Below are 21017 nucleotides of genomic sequence, written 5' to 3' on the forward strand. Positions count from 1 at the left end.
TGCTTTGGGGTGAGACTTGTTGGGCGAACTATGCTTTATGATCGCTCTTAGCTGGAGTTTTTGGGCTGAGTGGGGATGGTAAGTAACAAAGGGTTAAATAATGTTAATTACTGTTTTCAGCTCACTAAACATCGCAAACCTTGCTAGCAACACCTACTGCCTCTATCTATTGCCATGCCATCATTTGTTCGAGTGCTGCAATGCAAAAGTATATGACCGGCCTGAGAGAAAATAGTGAACAGAGAGAGAGAGAGAGAGAGAGAGAGAGAGAGAGAGAGAGAGAAGAATAAGAATAAGAAGAAGAAGAAGAAGAAGAATACTCAAGATTGCAGAAAATGAATACCAAAGGCAAAATATGTACAATAGGCTATGTGAGTATGAACAACGGAAGATTTCTCAACTTGCACAAGACTGAAGTAATAGTGACTAGGGGGCAAGCATGGTATAAATACCCAAAAACAACGAATAAAACAATGCAGGCTGGCCAATGAGAAATTGTTGACTAGTGGGAACAGCAGCCGACCTGCCCATGTGTATACTTCTCGCTGCCAAGTTGCGCTACCCGAATGCGCATACAGTTTGTGCTACTCCCCACACTGCCCAACCTACTCCTATAGGCCATGATGCTGCCTAAAGTGCCCTACCCAAGCCTGTGCCCATCCTAGAGGTGACCAAATCTCCAGCAGCCGCTCTCAGATCTTGGGCTCAACATGAAGCTTGGGAATTTAAAGGAACCTTAGGAAGTGCCTTCGTAAACTAATCTACCAAATTATCCTTTGTCTTACAATACTCCACATCAATGACCTTGTCGAAGATCTTCACAGATGAGGTGATACTAAATCTTGATGTGATAGAAGACGTCCAAGCTCACCTTACAATCTTCCAAGCCAAACAGTCTCACAAGTGATAGAAGACGTCGCTCGGTACTTAGCCTCAATCGAAGATAGGCCAACAATAAGTTGCTTCTTGTTACTCCAAGAAATTACACTTGTATCTAGGAGAAAAAAATAGCTTATAGTTGACCACTTGTCATCAACATCACCACTCCAATCTGAGTTTGTCCAACCTCAAAGCACCAAAGTTGAATCACCTATACCTACAGGAAAAAATAGTGACTTGATCTAGTCAATTGTTGATATCTAGAAGCATTCGTTGTTGGTGAATCAACATGAGCTATAGTCTTTCAATTCAAATTCATCGGAGTAGAGATAGTATGACACTTTGCCATTTGAAAAATAGGCAAGAGTCTCCCTACATATACCATTGTTGGGAGAGAACAATCCCCCTCTTAGTCTACCATATCTCAAGACCTAGAAAGAAATGAAGAAGTCCCATATCTAGAGCTTGTCCATTATTAGCATGATACTTAACTGCATTGTGTAAGCACCTCCATTGATTGTATCTAATAGTTGAGCCACCATTCCTAGAGTTTATCTTACAAAGTCTCCTATGAAAGTCTAGGAACTTTCTAGCCTTGACTCTAGCAATAGATGGCTTTTTGGGAACACAATTGCCATCCTTAGACTTTTGAAGATCTGGTTCAATAATAACATTGCCACCATACAAACCAATTGGAGATAAGACTTTTTCAATCTTTGTTATAGCATCTATTCTAGCTGATAATGGCTTCAGTTTCCATGCAAATCCTATATAAAGATGAACAAGCTTTTCAATTATCCTACAAAGCGCATGAAGTGTGTAGATATGGGCATTCACTAAAGGAATATCTAGAACTGGCTTAAACTGTGGATCCTTGTTGTGCCTAGAGAGAGCTCTATTCCAATTGCTTGAGTTCAACTCTATGCCTAGGGACATGTAATATAGGTAAGGAGATCTAGAGTTGGCACCCTTTGATACATTGTACATATATTTAAGTGTCTTTAAGTCACTAGCTATGTGCCACTCAATCTTATAGGTCCCAAATCCTTCAACAAATAGCTCTTCTCTTGCTTGTTGTCTCTTAATAACATCAAGTATTGGTGTTTGATGAAAAACCCAATATAATATATCAAAATCCTCTATACCTACTTTGAATGCTCCTAGCCACCAGATGATGTGTTCTAATTGAACACTAAATGACATTGAGTGATTGTAATGATCTGATGAAAGTGCTCTATTCATCAAGGTAATAGAGACCCTCTCTAGTTTTGTACATTTTAGAATCTCACTTTCATCAAGTTTAAACACAAATCTAGCCACTCCTTGTGCCTCTTCTAGTGACAAGTCATAGAATTTAATCATTAGGTGTTGTAGGGTGGGCAAGTTAAGGAATATATTGTTAAATTCAACCTATGACTAAAGTGTGTGTATACAAATTTGGATCTCCAAACCTCAACTTTTCTTGAGGGAAATAATCAATGTTCTAGTTCTATGCACAAGGAGCCTCTTTAAGGCTCTAAAGATCCTACTTCATGTGCTATACTTTTCCATCAAAAGATGAGAACCCAAGAGGCTATTGAACATAGATCTCTTCCTACTCACCATTCAAAAAAGCTAACTTCACATCCACTTGATATACCACCCATCTCCTATGGTTGGCCAAGGCAACAAGGGTCCTAATGGTAGCCATGTGAATTGTATGGACAAAAGTGTCATTCAAGTCCACACTCTGCAATGGCCAAGCAAAAGGTAACAAACAAAGCCAAAGGGGGACTATCCAGCAACTGCAATCTATTCCAGGTGATTAGAGGATGTTTGTTGAGGTGGACATGCAATTTCAGGCCATCATGAACCAGAAGATTTCTATGGCATTGGCTCTTTCTTAGGGTTAGAAACACAATGCAAAAACTTCAGCATTTGGAAGGTGATGATGGAGGCCATCTCGCAGTTCGACCATTTGATGGAGCTCGTGATTGAAGCCATTGACTATCGAGTAGTCAAAGGTTATTTTGTTGAGCTAAAAAATGCATTATCACTTAATTAACTCTTAATTACAGCCCCAAAACTTAAAATTACCAAAATTTTACTTAAAGAATGCAATTCTAGAGAGTGCATATGTTCCATAAGCCAAATGCTAATTTGGGAGGACCCATCCATCTATAGGTAGACATGTTGCCCACCACTCAGCCTCATCTTGTTTTGCAGATTGTTGGCACCCTGTCCTTGCTCTCCACACCCTATCATCCAGAGAATATCTCAGTTTGAGTTGCTGTCTACCAGTTGGCATCTGCATCCAGCCCTGCCACTAGTGATGATTGCTGATCAGCCTGCATCCACTTTCTGGCTAGCTGTTGTTTACATTGTTTAGCACCATGACTGGCCTTTACTGCCTTTACTGCTGCGGGAGCTTGACAGCCTTGATGACATCATCATTTACTGTGTTTTTCTGTTTTTCCTTGCCGTACAATTGCCTATTGCGGCGTTTGTTGCTGCCAAACATAGTTGGTGTGAGAATGCACAAGGGAAGAGAACCACAAACATTGGGAGAAGGAGAGACATAGAGACATCAGGAAAAGAAAGAAACATTAGTCCACCGACTCTAAGAAATGTTCTCAATAGCACCATAAAATTCTGTCGCGGCTATTGTGGGACAGTTGCACATTGGAAAGGGCTGGAAATTGATTGGAAATGCAAGAAATGCACACAAAACTCTACTAGAAGAAGAAATGCATGCTCTAGAATGAGCTGTCTACTTCGTGAAAGCACATAACAGACATGTTAGAGCTCCTAATATCCTTGACTGACTGAGGCTCACAGGCAGGAGATGATAGTACATGACAAACATCCCCTCTCAATCCTAGATGTGGCGGAAGGCCAAAAATTACATCACCGAGATTGTGCCCATGGGAAAGGGATGGGAGGTATGAGGAACCACCAAATGAGAGGGTGGGGGATGGGAAAGAACTTGTGGAATAAGGGGGGGCACAAGTGGGAATGGGTACAGCAATAGATAACAGCCTTGAGGTCCCTACATAAGAGAAGGGAATGGAGCCTATAAGCTCGTTCTCTTGCCAACCTGTTGCTAAAACAGCTCGTGAAGTAGAATCCTCAATAACACGGCTTGCCCGATGAAGACAACTTGGGTACCAAGTCTAGTAAGGCCATAAACTAGAGGAATGGAAAGCCCAAGTCTTAAATATGTAGGGCTTTTGAAATGGATCACAAGGAACGGTTGGGCAAGAATGGCAAAGTCCCAATACCACGAATAGGGACCGAACAAATATCACTAAGAGTGGAAAGATCCCATAGGCTCTCGTGAACCATTGTGGATCCCACTTGCGGATCCTCCACTAGACGGGGAATAGGGTGGGTTACAAACTCCCAAAGATTGACGTGTCAAGAATACAATCCACCTTACAGGACCAAAGCAAATATTTTGATCCGTCCAAACAGTCTTCTTTGGGAAGAGAAGGAAGAATAGGCACTTGTACAGACGGTGCCATCATAGGCATCCTAGGGTTCCTATCGAGTGAGGGTTCCTATTTAGAATAGGGCCACGACCTCTAAGCGGTGCAATGTCACACTACCTTTCAAAGGAGTGATGAGAGATCTCCTTGTTAGAGCCATCAAAGCCATTGAACCGGTGAAAAGACTTCTTCAACACATGCAGGCACCCACAAAAATCTGTCTTTTGCTGTAAATTGGTTCCGAAGGATTGTAGATGGTTTGCTTGTGTCGTATGGAGCAATGCAAAAAATCTGCATTTCCATCCAAGGGGTAGATGGCTGAAAATGCATATAGTAAATGGTACCTTAAGATTTTATAAGGTGCGGTACAATATTAGTACGAAAAAAAAAGTTAACTTGATTATTTTGGACTAAAGATAATAGAATAGATGTCTAAAGTCTAAATAGCAATGCGATGAGGGTATATAAGATGAATATTTAAGGGTAACATGCTGAAACCTCATGCTACATGCTCAACGTGCACTATTGTTATCTACAAGTTACAAGTACATATGTCATAGATGAGAGTGCATACATCATACACGAAGGATCATACAAATAGGAGTAGGCTTGAGAGAGAAGATTGAGAAAGAGAGAGGCGAGAGAGAGAGAGAGAGAGAGAGAGAGAGAGAGAGAGAGGGAGAGGGAGAGAGGGTGTTATAGGCGAGAGAGAGAGAGAGAGAGAGAGAGAGAGGAGAAAGAAAGAAAGAAATATGTAGGCTTGGGGGAGAGTGGCCAAAAAGGGCCAATTCTTTCATACTAAATCATACAAAAACATACGGTACAGTACATAGATGGGAGTCGATATATCATACATGAAGGATCTTTACAAATAAGAGTAGGCTTGAGAGATAGAAGGATGTGTGTGTGTGTGTGTGTGTGTGTGACAGAGAGAGAGAGAGAGAAAGAAAGAAAGAAAGTTATATTAACATCTACAAAAGGCCAAGTTGGCCTATGAGACCAAAACGTTACATATAAAATGTCTAGGAAACTATCGATGTCCCAGTAAAGCTACCATCTAATGCTATGATGAACTAATTGAGTTGGTACAAAATGGTATATAGGCTGAGTACAATTCATATGTGTTCCAAGTATGGTGTGGAAGTGCTCATGGAGCTTGGTCATCCTAAAATGTGCCGCATGGGTCTATCTAACATTGAGGGGCTAAATTGGGGGGGCAGGGCTCTTCGGTAGTGATGTAGTATCCCTTGTATCCTTGACATGTGCCTCCTATGGGGGCGGGGACCAATTGGGTGTGGGTGTCAGGCTTGAGAGAAAAAGAGGATGTGAGAGGCTTGGGGAAGAGAGAAAGAAGAAAGAAAAAGAAAGGAGAAAGAAAGAAATAAAGTTATAGCCTTGGGAAAGAGTGGCCAAAAAATGCCAATTTTTTCGTACTAAATCGTACAAATACGTACGGTACAGATTTGTACGAATCGCACCGTACGAATCAGTCCATACTATGTATGAAGACAACCTTGGTCATTGCACACTGTCCGAGGCATTAGTCAGGGCGTGGGATCAGGCTAAAATTATGAGAGTAGCACTAATGGTGACAGAAATGGAGAATATCCATCTTCGTGTCCACGCCAGAGATGGAGGAGATTGCATCAACTAATGGAGCACTTGTCAAGGAACAAAAGAAGATGATCTGCCCAGCCCACCACTCAGCTATAAATAGCTGAAATTCAGCTAAACTATCTAACCGGCCAATTTGGGGCCAAAAATGACCGACTGTATTAGTTTGCAAGAAATGCAATTGGCAGCACCAAAAAACGCTGATGTGGCAAGCTTAGCGCTGATGTGGCCATCATGGGATAGTCACCCACTGGCAGAGGCTAGAAACTTACTGGAAATGCAAGAAATGCACACAAACTTTGACTGGAAGAAGAAATTCATGCCCTAAAATGAGATGTCTCCTTCGTCAAAGCACATAGCAAACATCTCAAAGCTCCTAATGTTCCCTTTTGACACAGATTGAGGCATATAGGTAGGAGATGACAATACATGACAAACATCACTGCTTAGAGTTGGAGGGTGTCTATTGCGTTTCAGGATCTATTGAAGTACGGCATACTCTCCAACTCATACTTTCTGCCCCTATCCTAGAGACATAGGAGTTCGTCAAAGCTAGGCTTCTGATTGGAGAGCTTGTCATTAGAAACATGTTCAGAGAGGGGAGATGACTTTGAACACTTCGATATTGCTTCCTTCTCCTTACCCTCCATGTAGAGACTCCAAGAGTGGGCCTCATTACTTACTCTGCAGGATCTTATATAGGAGAGACATTGGACTACTATGTAGTTCAAAGATCGTTTGAGATTACATGATCCAAGTACAATCTTATCCTCATGCATCGCGCTCAACAACTAACTGGAAGGTAAACCTTTATTATCCTCTTTAGATTTGGTGCATAGATCTATTGATTTTGCAGGAAGGTTGGACACTCCACGTGGGACAAGCCATTCACTCCCATGCTAGGTATGCCTATATATACTTCATCTTTCAAAGTCCCTTGGCAAGACTTTGGTGATACTTAGGAGAATGAAGGAATTATTGAATCAATCCACAACAACTTAAGTCCCAAAGTGGACCATTATCAGTATGTAAACACAAGAAGAGGTGCTTATAAGAAAAAATCACTAAAACCTCTTTGTAATTTTCGATTCTCCTTTTTTTCCTTCAAGTTTGGCTTCTGAAGGTCATCTTGACCTAGGTAAAACATCTCATTCTTCTTTTCCTCATTCATCTGCATTTAATTCAAAAAGCCAATTTAATGAATTCACTCACACATCATCATAGCTTCAATTAAATTCCCACACATCTCACCCACTTCTTCCGTTGCATTACCATTTACACCATTCATCTTCCCTATGCATACACCACAAGTGACATCTCATATCACACAGGGGGGTTCTTCAAGTGTAGGCATATCCTTTCAGACCTTTTTTTTTCGGATGGTGCAAATGCACCTATGGGGGAGACTTGACCTCTGTCTCATACACTTTTAGGCTTTACATGAGCAATGCCCTCCCAAGCTTGGTCAAGTGTGGATCAATTGGTACCACAATTTTCCTCAATGGCTTTACCTAGTAGACGGATTGCTTATATTCAAGTGTCTTAACTTATACTTGGGCAAGGCTATAGAGTCTAAGTGCCGCCTCATTCGACACCTTATGGACCATCACAGCCTATTCTTGTCTACCCATCTCCTTCTTATTATCCTTTTTACCCATCTTTACCAACACCTCATGGTTCTTCCTTCTCGTTAGCCAAGAATGCATTCATTGACAAGACTCATTTTAACGAGTTTAACTAGACTACTTGGTCAAACCTAATGAGGCATGTCCTCAACTCAAAATTTGTGCGACATTGTATAGGGATTGGAACTCCAATGAGACCGTCTTCTTGCTTCATACAAGGTTGTCTGTTCTTGGATGGCTAGAAATACCTTTGCCTTCTCCTTATTATCCTTCTTACCCATCTTATCCAACACCTCATGGTTTTTCCTCCTCGCCAGCCAAGCATGCATTCACTAATAGGACTCATTTTAACAAGTCTAGCTATGCTACTTGGTCAAACTTGATGAGGCATGTCCTTGAATCTCAGAACTTGTGAGACACTATATTGGGATTGGAACTCCAAATAGACCTTCCTATTTCATACAGGGTTCTTTGTTCTTGGAAGGCTAGAAATGCCTCCTCTATCATCCTGTTGATGTAGGGATTACTCCCAAAGTTTCATTCTTAGTTACAACATTTTGATTTTGCATCGGAGCAGTGAGAATGCTTGATTGACCACTATGTGGCTTGGGGTAGCACGCGTCATATTAATCTTGACCATGAGTTCCAAGAGTTTAGGATCATAGATTGGGATGACCTTAAGGTCAAGTTGGTGGAATATCGTCAACTACTCACCGTGTTCGTCACTATTGGGGCTCTTAAGTTCCTTGATGACCTTGTCGCATCGGTCCTTAACAAGCTACCAAAAAAATACTTTAATTCCGTTCAACAAATAATTACCTAGTCATTTATGCCCACGTTCTACGAGTTGAGTGTCAACTGCTGCATTATTATGCTCTGCTGCTCATTAGTTTCATAGCACGTCTCGTTAGAGATAGCTCTTGTCACTACCTCTCAGAGGGGGCTGCAAGGGCAAAGCAACAAAACCGATCAAATGAATCACAAGGGAACACCTAGTGTGCTTTGAAACCTAGATGATAGAATATACTTAACAGAAATAGCTATTGTCAACACTATTGGAAGGTTGGCCATTTTGACGGTGAGTGTTGAATAAAAGATGTACGCAATTGAAACTCAAGAATATAACCCCCACTCCTTAGTTGGGTAACCCCTAGAAAGGGAGGTAGGTTGGTGGCTGTGGTCCGTGGAAATATGCTAGGGTTTGGAAAAGGAAACAGTGAGTGTATGACCAGGGTTGAAACACAATGAACTCAAACACTAACACAAAAACGCAGAAGGCAATCACAAACAGAAACAAAGAAGAAAAATAACTCTGAAGTGAATGAATGGATGTTGTAAATGAATGAAAGAGTGTAAAACATGCTCAAAGGAAAGTTGTCCAATAGTTGATGGCTCTATCGGAAATGGGCCAAGGGAGTAGTGAGAGTGTGATGTCCGCCAGAATGGATCCCAAGTGCTGCAACTATTAGTTAGAGATGAGATGATGTAGAAAGTGGAAGGACAGTAGACAGGAAACTAAAATGCAGCAGTCTCTAGGCCTAGAATTTGTAAATGTGGCAATGTAACTGCCCGAAGATGATGACACCCGATCATTGGTGGCAGTGGGAAGCTGGATGATAGCTGTAGGAGGAAGATTTGATGTAGATTGAGCTTGGACTATAGTAAATGCAAGCTGAATGATGCTGAGAAGAGGTTGGACAGTAGGGCAGCAGCATTGGATAGGGCGCCGGAGGCTAGTGATGATGTGGCAGTAGTCGCGATGGGCTGAACAGCCATTGGAGGGCACCAGAGGCTAGTGATGATGTGGCATTGGATGGGGCGTCGGAGGCTAGTGATGATGTGGCAGTAGTCATGATGGGCTGAACAGCCATTGGAGGAGAGCTGATGATTGAAATGTGCACGACAAGAGATGAGATTGAATGATGGACAGCTTGTCTATTTATAGATGAGGGGTTCCTTCTAGATTGGGATTTTACCTATGAAACACAAACACTCTGGAGTCTCTAGGATCGCACGTTGTTGAATGGAACTTTGGGTAATTGCATGTTTTGGGCTGTTTTAAAGAGCTAATTATTTTATATTGCATTTTTTGGCTCAACTGTGCCAACCAAAATCAAGAGCAAGTGAAGGACTCAGATATACATTCCCATTGGTCAACCATCATGGCCAGTTTCATTCTCAAATCCAGAGGCCATGTCTATCGGGTTTGCTGGACCATAGGTCCACCTTGTCTTCGTAGAGATATCCAAGGATAGGAGCTTAGATGTTCGCAAGTTACCTCTTGACAAGGTGGCTACAAAGGCCTACTCTATCCGATTGAGCATATCATCACTTGTTGAGATTGTGGATAGTTGGGCCACTTGTCAAATGACCCCTATTTAGGACATTTTTGTCTCTTGAGCCCTTGTAGTCAAGAATGACTAATGTGGGAAGAACTCCTTGGTTTAGATTCATAGTCTAGGTTGGGCCAAGTTTGATTCTAATGAGGGCGGGGATCTCGCTTTATTGGATGATGTATACTATGCCCCCCAACTTGGGGTGAAACTTTTATCTATTCAATAGCTTTATCGATTGGGGAGAGCAATCTTCTTTACTACGACCACAGTCAAATTCATCAACTCTAAGATTGGTTTAGTGATTGCTCGCAGCGAGGCATACACTAGTGTTGCGTCAAGTTTGATTCTGTTGGAATCTTGCTTTGTTGGATGATATGTATTATGTACCCTAGCTTGGGGTGAAACCTTTATCTGTTCAACAGCTTTACCAATGGGGATGAGAAATCTTCTTTACTGTGACCATAGTTTCTCTTTCAAGTGATTCTGCCAAGAACTCTTAAGTTCGACCATTTTCTGCTTCGGCCACTACACAGGATGAGCAATGAGCATCTTTGGCATTTCTACTTTGGACATCTTGGGTACGACTCTCTCTACAAGTCTGCACCATCTCAATTTCGTCTTGGCAAACTCTTGGTGAATGCCACAATTTGCACAAACCCCGGCTAGCTTATCAGAGACAAACTCCCCCTCTTTGTCACATCGCAGGGACTTGAGTTTCCTACTAGACTTGTTGTCCTCAAAGATTAACCAATCCTTAAAGTGTGAGAATGCTTCAAACTTCAACTGCAAGAAGTATGTCTATGACATCTTGCTAAAATCATCAAGCATTAGCATTAAATATAAACTCCCCTCAAGGAACTTCATTCTCCTTGGTCCACATAAGTCCGTTGAAATAAGCTCCAAGGTGTAGGGCACCTTTGCCCTATGTGAAGCCTTATTGGAAATTGCATCTCTATGCTGCTTGCACTAAATGCACAACACTCATGGCAGGTAGGTCACCCCAAAATTTGGCACCATTAGCTGCCTTCAGAAGATACTTGTAATTGAGGTGGCCAAATCAAGCATGGCATAGCTCAGTCTTTGTCTAAGAAGAAAGAAGAAGAGAAGTAAAGGTAAATGAAGTCTGTATCTTGTAGACTCCATTCTCCTTGTGACGTGCACAAAGAACCTAGCATGAATCTCCATCAAGAACTTAAAATAAGTCCTCATCAAACTTGACTATAAGGTTAAGAACACAAATCTTGCTCATTGAAAGAAGACGATAACCTAAACCCGACACATAGAGAACTTTTCATGTGTGAACACCACTATGCCCATCCTCAACTCTAGTACAAACGGGGGGCTTTTGGCTACAAGCCGTTTAGTCTTGCCAACACCAGTTGCGATACTCTTGCGATGATAAGTCCTCTCTAGTTCCATCTCAAGTCATGTATTTCTAATTCTTGTCTTATCTTTGATTTAGTCTCATATTAAGGTCTTGTCTTGTATTAATCTTGTATCAAGAAAGCATATAAGCGTAGGGAAGAATGTGAGAATGACAATACTTTGAACTTAACCAACTTGATCAACTATCACCATGAAAATTAGAAGATAGAGAGCAGAGACAGAGAAAATGGAGAATCAACACCACATTGAGAGAAGAACTGGCACCTCCCCCTTTACACGAATTTATTGAAACAAACCATGGACACCAAGTGCGTGAACTATTACAAAGTGCTGATTTGCCACAATTTTGAAAATTAGGGTTTTGAAACTCTAATTTCTATATACTTCGGGCAGCAAGCGGATTTTCTTCTTTAGTACTTGGAGTAGATCAAGCTGAATAGAAAGTGCTTCTTGGATGAGTGATAGATAAGAGAGGACAAATCATGTGGTTGAAATTTCAGCATGAGAGCTTGTTCAAAATAAAGAGAGAGATATTCAATTTATAAGTATGGGGCTTGGGTGCTCAAAAGTGGAAAGTAGGGGCTTCAAATAACAAATGTTTCTTGAAAATGACAATTGTAGGGACACTTGTCTCTTCAAAATGACACATCTTCTATTGTAGATACCGCATGTCACTTTTCTAGAAAACGAAGCTTCTAAACTTTCTACTCCAAAAGTCTCTTAAATGGTTAAGAATTTGAGATAGTTGCTAATGACAAAATTGTTCCTTGCAAAATTTTGGATCCTTTGACGCGAACAAAATTCCCTATCAAGTAACTTCCAAAAATAGTAATCTCTTAAATTTTAGGATTACAAAATTTAGATTTTAGAGAGCTTAATTGTATAGCTTCAATGATTCATGGTTTGGTTCTTTGATCATGAGTATCTGACTTTACTTTCTAAAACCACTTTGCTTTCTAAAACCACTTATCTCGGCTCTCGGGTTAACAACGTGACTGCCCAACTAAACTTGTAATTTCTCTTGGGCATCTCATCAATGATGACCCAAGTATAATTCTAGGGTATTCTAGCCATTGGCCCTCTTTGAATAGAAAGATAAATATTTTACCCTATTTGAAAACAGTCGAATAATGTAAATTGCCTTTCAAAGTAAATGAGAATCAAATTAACTTAAATCATTGAGCCAATATATCTTGGTAATAGTTGATATACAAAAGGTTGATTACATTCCTCCCTTCTAAAATCGGTCTTGTCCTCAAGACGTTTGAAGTACTTTTGGTCCTACAGCTTCCTTATAAGTTGCAAGTATTTTTGGACATCTTGTATCTTTTTGGAATCTAAATGAAAGTAATTTTGAAATTTCAAAAGGAAGAGTTGAAGTATATCTTTCTCTTTATTTTACTTTAGGCGGACTCTCTCTCTCTCTCTCTCTCTCTCTCTCTCTCTCTCTCTCTCTCTCCGTGAAGATAATTGAATTAAGTAGTAAATATTTACATCAGACCATCAAGTCATCAAAGAAAAAAGATGAAAGTCTACCAAGACTTTAATTCAAAGAATTCACATAGAAAGGACAACTGGAGTAGAGAGAACAATAGCCAGCTATGCACCAGCAATGTCAAGAAGAACTAGGTCAGTTGACATCATAGAAGAGATCTGTCGTAGCACTAAACTACCTACACGGACCACATGACCATGGATGCCCGATACTGAATAAAAAATAAAGGCATTCCGAGTACGCCAAATATGCCACAGGGCTGTCCATCTAAGGAAATGGAAAAGGTACGAATAATCTGAATGCAAAGAAGACAAAGAGGACATCTTTCCCATAATCCACGAACGGGCTATTATCCGGAACCGAGTTGCCGAAGACCACACGCGGGAAATAAAACTCCAAATCTGTCAAGCAACCGGGCAAGAGACAAAGAGATGAAGCAATGTTTCATCACATGTAGTGCAGAATACACAACGACCGGCGGAGATCTTTCGGGCACACAGCACCTTCCTAGTTGAAAGACCACCAATAAGTAGCCTCCAAAGCTGGATGAATCTTTCCTGCTACTTTTTGCTATTCCGAATATGCCATAATTTATTAACCTTTCCAATGACCCATCTCTTGGCCTCCATGAACTGATGATATTTCTGATTAGCTGACCTCTTCTTGAAATCATCAGGGCGCACAAACATCCAGTCACACCATGGATACAATGGTTGTAATGCACGCAAAGGAGAGAACCTCTAAAGTCTGACATGTATAGACGACCAAATGTCATGATATCCACGAGGCACGCAAAAGTGCTGACAAATATGTTGGAAAGAATAAAGACGGAGTTGCCTAGGAATAACACCATCAAGGATTGTCTACAATCCCAAACGAGCCATCCGATTAAACTTGTCTTGCTACAAATCTATCCGGCCAATCCAACAACCTAGAGAAAGCTAGTACTTCTCCTTGCAACAAATTCTCCTCCTCACGAATATCAGGAGGGCACCAAGCTGCAAAACATAACATCTCCTGCTAGGATGCAATCAAATGAGAAAGGAGAACAGATTGGGAGACCTTAATAGGCCTCGTGGAATTAAGCACATGCCACCAAGAAGCATGAATAACCGTCCTAACATGAGATATGCCTGTCTTTTCTATGAAAAACTTAGCAATATCTGACCAAGGATGACTCTGTAGACATAGAACTTGCAAAAGGGCTAGCGTCAAAGCAGCCATATGCAAATTAACATCCAACAAAGCTGCACTCCCCATACTTTTAGGAGTAGTCACAACATCCCAAACGATTGCCTTTCTTTTTCCACAACATGAATCTGATAGGCTAAACCAATTCCAAAAGGGACTTTTTAGTCCAAGGAAGCAATGGCAGAAAAAACGATATCATACTTATTATAATGTATTTTGCGACTTTAAGTCTGTTATGTAGATGTCAGCCTCGAGATTTCCAATAGCTAAACCTATCATGAATCCGGGAGGCTATCCAATCCCAAGTGTTTGGTTACATTTCCCCTTGAGATCACAATTCCATGCGAGCCCAAGACCTGCAGATCATTCTTTGTACAAGAGAGTAGTGTAGATTTCTGAGTATTAATATGAAGACCCGATGCCAAAGAAAAAGGATTCACACCACCATTGCCCGATTAACATTAGTGCGATCAGCCTTAAGGAACATAAAACAATCATCTGTCAAAGGTTGACCCACAAGTTGGGTACCACAGGGAATAGACAAGCCAACTATCTCGCCTTAATCAGCCAACTTATCCAACAATAAGAGCATCGAGTGAGTGACTAAAGCAAACGGCAAAGGGCTAAGAGGGCAGCCTTGCCGAAGAGACCGAGATAAGGCAATTTCCTCTATGATCCCTCCATTAAGTGCAATACGAGCCACAGCACCCTAACTCATGGTATCAACAAGAGAAATCATGCGAGAACCGAATCCCATTGTAAACATTAATTGCCGCAAAAAAGATGAGCTAACATGATCCAATGCCTTCTCAATATCAAGCTAAAGCATAACAACTTGCTGGCCCGAAGCTTTGGCATAGTCAATTCCCAGTTGAACATTCATACTGGCAATGGTTTTGGAGAAGATTTTATATGAAGAACCCATAACATAAATGGATCTCCATTGTTTCAAAGAGGTTGGAGAGGGAACCTTGGGCAACAACCGAATGACAACAATCTTTCAGTCTGAAGGCATCATACCAAAATTCCACACTTGTTGACACAGGCAAGCTAATGGGTCCTTAAGTTGCAACACATGGGCTGAAAACACCTCATTAGGAAGCCCATCCCAACCAGGACTTTTCCTTCGAGGCAAGTGGGACAGCACTTCTCCCACTTCATCTTCTGAAATATGAGCCTCCATTAAATTTACCCATTCTAGTTTGACCTGATTACTAACCAGCTCGCAAATATATCAGCGAGCGAAGTGAAGAGCATCAGAAAGAATCTCTTGCAGACCCAACAAGGACTTATAAAAGTCAACACTCATTCGAATGATGGAAGCAGGATCAGTCACCATAACACCTTGCTCATTTAGTAAACGCACAATATTTTCCTGAGCATATTTCTGGTGCCGATGAGCAAAGAATTGATGGGATTGACAGATATTATCGTGTAAAGCTTCGGCTCTGGCCAGCAATTTGTATTTTGCATATTCCTCTTCCTAAAGAGATTGAACCCTACCTTTCAACCATTCAATGCATGTGAGCAAGTCATCATTGGAATCCCCTGATTGACACAGAGACAACGAGTGGGCCAATAAAGATTGGACATGCTGCAATTCAGCTTGTAAAGAGGAAGCATGCTGAATACGATACTGTTGGGATAACTCTCGTGCATTATCCCTAAAAACAGCCCATGCTTCCATCCCTCCAAATAGGACCCCTAAGCTAAAAGAAGCAATCAGTTGATGAACACATTCCAAAAACTGATTTTGCTACAGAAAAGATTGGTTAAAACAAAGAGACACCTGAGCAAGGAGAGCCTTAAATGCATGAACATGTCTGTGGGTCATTTCCAAGACCAAAGGATAGTGATCTGACAAGACATGCTCTCGGTCCACCCACATGTCAATGACTACAAGATAAAAGAAATCACTTTGGCAAATGTAGATTCTATCTAGTTTGGCCCAGGTATTTGGATGCTGAAAAGAACGATAAGTATATCCGGGTTGTGATGGATACATCTAGAACCACATGTCTTGTTTCAAAGACACGGCTACTAGAGCATCCCAAGCTTGTCGCTTGGGACCATCCATGACCGTGGGCGGAGAAGTCACCTGATCCCCAGATAGTAAGATACACATGCATTAAAATCACCCATGACAAAGCCTTGACGACCCATGGCAAGGCAATGTGGGTTATCCCAAAGCTAACAACGTTCCTGTGCATAAGAAGGAGCCATAGTGACAGGAAACGGCCGGAACGGCCCCCCGGCACGCAGAATCGCCGTCCCCGGCATGTTTCCGGCTCGGACCGCGTTTCCCAAAAACGGAACGTTCCCTGTCTGAAACGTGACAGGGAACGCCACGTGGCAAGTGCCTGCGCCTAGTTTTTGCCCGCGCCCGCGCTGTTCCGTCTGCTCCCACCTGTATTCCGTCTGCTCCCGCCTGCGTCCCGCCTGCTCCTGCCTGGCCCATTTCTCCTGCAGCCTGCTCCCGCCTCAGCCTGGCCCAGTTCTCCTGCCCTAGGCCCAGCCACCTTCTTCCTTCTCTTCCCTCTCTTCCTTCTTCTTCTTTCTCTTCTTTCTCCTCCCACCTCCAACCTCTTCCTTCTCTTCCTTCTTTTTCTTTCTCTTCTTATTCTTTCTTCTCTTCCTTCTCTTCTTCCTTCTACCTTCTCTTCTTCCTTCTAACTTCTCTTCACTTCTCCCTTCTCTTCTTCCTTCTTCCATGAACCTTCTTCTTCTTCTCCCTTCTCTCCCTTTCCCTTCTCTCTCGACTCTTGAGTGAGTCTTGACTCTTGAGCCTTCTCCCTTATCTCGAGCCTTCAATAATCCATTTTCAGCCTTCAAATTTTCCTTCTCTCGACTCTTTAACCTAAGGCCTTCAATTTTCAGCCTGAAATCATAAATGGCTTCATCTTCCCGCCCCGCTCGTCGGGTTGGTGGTCGAGGAAGAAGGTCTGATGATTGGTCATGGTGGGAAGAAGTAAATGCTGACCGCCCTTTGAGTGGTGGAGGATCTCGACCATGGACTTGCAAGCTTTGCCCATACAAGCGAACTAGTGGAGCAAACAAGGTAATCCATTGAGCCGAGCATTTGTATTTCAAATTTTTATTGATTTTAATTTTTCAAAGTTACTTAAATATTAGAATATGGACTACCAATTGCCACTTGTTCCATTTTAAATTTTAATATTTATGCATAATCAGGTCCGAGCTCATCTCCTACATGAGCCAAATTCAGAGGTGCAGTTTTGTCCAAATGTGACCTTGGAGAAGCAAAGGGAGCTTCGTGACCGTGTAGCAGGTCAACAAGCTTATCTTGCATCTAGACCACGACGTGTTGCAGTTGACCCTGCAACTTTTGTGACACCATCCCCATCAGATGCATCTAGAGCAGGGTCAGTATCAGGAAGTGCTACCTCCACACCTACTACAGGCATTGCATCGGCCATGGCATCAACAACGCCACATGTTGCACGTAGACAAAGCACACTTGATGCTAGTTGGGATCCCAAGAAGAAGGAAGAGGTGGATACATCAGTGGCACGCTTTTTTTATCATGACCACATTCAGTTTCGTGCAGCCAGGTCAGAGTATTTTAAATTGATGTGCAAGAAGATTGGTGAGTATGGCCCTTCGTATGTACCTCCATCATCAGAGACCTTACGCACCACTTTGCTCGACAAGGAAAAGCGCCTTGTTGAGCAAGCAGCAGTGACTAGAAAGAGCATGTGGGCTAAAAATGGAGTTTCCTTGATTGCTGATGGTTGAAGTGATACACGCAAGCGATCCATTCATGGTATGGTTGCTTATTCTCGTGGGGAAATGTATTTTATATCTTCACATGATGCATCGGGGACAGGAAAGTCAGCAGATGTACTTGCAGCAGAGTGGGTTACAGGTGTTGAGCTTATTGGCCCAGAGCATGTTGTGGGATTTGTTGCAGATGAAGAGCCTGCAAATAGGGCAGCAGGTGCTATTATTCAGGGATATTATCCACATATCACAGTTTCATATTGTATGGCTCATTGCTTGAACAACCTACTAAAGGATATTGGTAACCTGTCATGGATTGCACCTGTCATAGAGCAAGGAGCTCAAATGGTTAGCTTTGTTTTGAACCACCAATTTCTTCGCCATCACTTTTCTTTGCGGTCGAAGAAGACACTTTTAAAATACTCTGATACCAGATTTGCCTTTAACTTCTTGATGCTAGGCAGGTTAAGAGAATGCAGTGGTGCCTTGAGGCAGTTATTTCTTAGTGATGAGTTTACCTCATCAACATTGGCAGATACTCCTACAGGTATCTTATGCTTGGAGAAAGCAAATAACTCCACTTTTTGGGATGATGTAAAGCTGATAGATGCTATGGTATCACCCATTGTACATTTATTGAGGGTTATGGATGCTATGCAACCTTGCATTGGCAAGGTATATGAGGCTATGGACAGGTTGAATGAAAAGTTGCAGGAGTTGGCACCAAATGATGAGGCGTATGAGGAAATACACCATTTAGTTGTGACGAGGTGGAACTCCTATAGCTCACCCATGCATGCAGCTGCATTTGTTGTGGATCCTGAGTTCCAAGGCAAGGGTCAAGAGAATGACAGTGAGGTTATGGATGCATGGAGACTTATATTGTCTCGTCTAGTGCCTGATCATGGCACTAGACGAAAGATCAGAGATCAGCTTTCATGTTATAGGACCTTTCGGGGTTCTTTTGGTTGTGGGGATGCACAGGAGGATCGCTGTAAGATTGGGGCAGCTTTGTGGTGGGAGGACTATGGTTCGGATGGTCCTGAGTTGCAGCAACTAGCCATCCGTATTTTGAGTCAGTCAGTTAGCTCCTCTTGTTTGGAGCAATTGTGGAGTACCTACGCTCACATTGCTTCAAAGAAGAGGAACCGTCTTGGTGTGGAGAGGGCAAACGATCTAGTATTCGTTAGTGCTAATTTGAGGATGTTATGTAACAGTATGACAACAAAGCCTGATCCATTCACAGAGTGGGAGATGCAGCAAGAAGAGGAGACACATGCTGATGTTGAGGGAGATGCAGCAATTCATGGTACACATGATGATGAGGCTGGCACTTCAGGAGTGGCTAGAGCAGCCTCAGAGCCCCATCATGATCTTTGATTTAGCTTACTTATCACGAGTCTCATGATACATGACACATTTACATTATATATGATATTATGATCATTGATGACACTGTGACACTTGGGTTGTTGACAGTTGTGCCATGTCGATATTATACTTGTACTTGAGTCTTGCAGTCTTGCAGTTGCCCTTTGGGCTATTTTGGCATGCGGCATGCCGCATTTTGCTTTAGTCTAGAGATTAGACTTTATATTTGCAGTCTTTTTTGGGGCAATGAGCATGTTCTTTCAAAGATTAGACTTCAATTTCATATTTGTAATCTTTTAAGTTTTTTGGCAATGGTACCATAGGCATGTTCTTTTAGCTAAGACTTTTAAGTTTAGTTCATTGTTCATTGTTTTATCATTTATGATTTTTGGCATATGTATTATGGATTTTATTATTTATAATTGAATAGCTTACCTCTTGAGCCTTGTAAGTTGCAATTCAATTTCTAATGAGTAGTTTTAGAATAATGCATGATATCTTAAAGTTAAAACTTAAAACTTAAAATGATTTGTCCTTGTGGATTATATACCTTGGTTTTAAGTTTTAACACTCCAGACTCCCAGAGTCCACATGGATTATCAGTGAAATATTAATTTTTTTTCATGAATTTTGATTTTTTAAATGCCGTTCCCGTTCCCACGTCCCCGTTCCCTAGGTTTGGCGTTCCCATCTCCGTCCCCGTTCCCGTTCCCCTTTCCCGTTCCCCGTTTCATGTTTCTATGGAAGGAGCATACACGCCCACTAACCACAAAACCTCTCCTTTAAATAGTATTTGCAAAAATCACAAATCGGCCTCGAGGGTCCTGAGAAACCACCAATGGTTGCAGGGAGGATTTGAGAGCCAAATCTACTCCAAATTTATGTGAAGCTCGATCACTAAAAAAATTTGCATAATCTTTATATGCATAAGAAGATCCAGCCAAAGCGTATTGTTTATGCTCCACAGCACAAAAAATATCCCAATTTCCAGCTAACACAACTTTCCACAACCGATATTGCTTACTACCTAAAGAAATACCTTTCACATTCCATAAAGCAATTCTCATGATAAATCACAAATGAGAAAAACTAATGAACCACCGCTTTCCCTTTCCCTTCTACATCAATAGCTTTAGCTATGTTGAATCTCTCCATCTCACTTCGGATTACATCTACAACATCTACCCTTTGCAAACTAGCAATCGAAGCACGAGAAGAAAGTTGCTCTCGTTGTGAACGGAAAACATCTTGAGGAGGCACAAATCTCCCACGCGCATCAAAGCGCAAAGAAGAATCATAAGTCCTTTTATCATCCACTGTCGATGCACATGAAGATTGAGGTTTCCTATAAAACCCCCTGCCTTTGCGTTGAAAGGTATGAGTGATTGAGTGCGGCGGCGAGTGGGCAGGAGTCAAATGAGAATCCTGTTTGGCATTACGTCTAACCTCAGTGACCCAAGAATCCTCCCAAGGAGACAAATTGCGCCCAACCGCAAGCAAAGCACGCTCAACACCAACTTGGGAAACATCCTTCTTTCCATCATCATGACAATGTTGGAAAAGCAGCTTAGGATCAGCTTCTGGCTACTGAAGCATCTGTTGAGGATGGTGGTCTTGCATATCCATGTCAGGATCCATAGAGCACTGCAATACCTCAATATTTTTGTCACATTCTGAAATGAAATGGCCCAATTGGCCACATCTCAAAAAGTATCCAACAAAAATACCCCATTTCAACTCATAAACCAACCTTTGCAACCATGGAACCTCAAAACGAATTTTGGTCAGACGAGGTTTCCCTGTATCCCAAAGTATACATACTCTGTTCCTATTGCGAGAAGCTAGCCGAGGCTCCACCAATACCTCACCAAGGGTTCTCAAAACTAGAGGGAGGAGTCTCCAAAGATGTGCA

General features: G+C 41.8%; 2 protein-coding genes across 3 annotated transcripts in view; both read left to right on the plus strand.

Moving 5' to 3' along the window:
* The window catches only part of LOC148019234 (nicotinamide/nicotinic acid mononucleotide adenylyltransferase-like), a 134297-nt gene that overhangs the window by 93371 nt on the left and 19909 nt on the right, over positions 1 to 21017 (plus strand). The gene's annotated exons all lie outside the window — the stretch shown is intronic.
* LOC148019235 (uncharacterized) lies at positions 17765 to 19767 on the plus strand. Its single transcript, XM_087660824.1, has one exon. It carries the CDS (start codon positions 17780 to 17782, stop codon positions 19112 to 19114), a length of 1335 nt encoding a protein of 444 aa, XP_087516950.1. The 5' UTR covers positions 17765 to 17779; the 3' UTR covers positions 19115 to 19767.

This window comes from Lygodium microphyllum, chromosome 20, assembly GCF_053477565.2.
Source record: "Lygodium microphyllum isolate KBCC chromosome 20, Lygodium_microphyllum_v1.1.10, whole genome shotgun sequence".
Classification (NCBI taxonomy): domain Eukaryota; kingdom Viridiplantae; phylum Streptophyta; class Polypodiopsida; order Schizaeales; family Lygodiaceae; genus Lygodium; species Lygodium microphyllum.

Coding starts and splice junctions, on each gene's coding strand:
- LOC148019235 (XM_087660824.1), top strand. CDS start 17,780: ATGGTTGCTTATTCTCGTGGGGAAATGTATTTTATATCTTCACATGAT.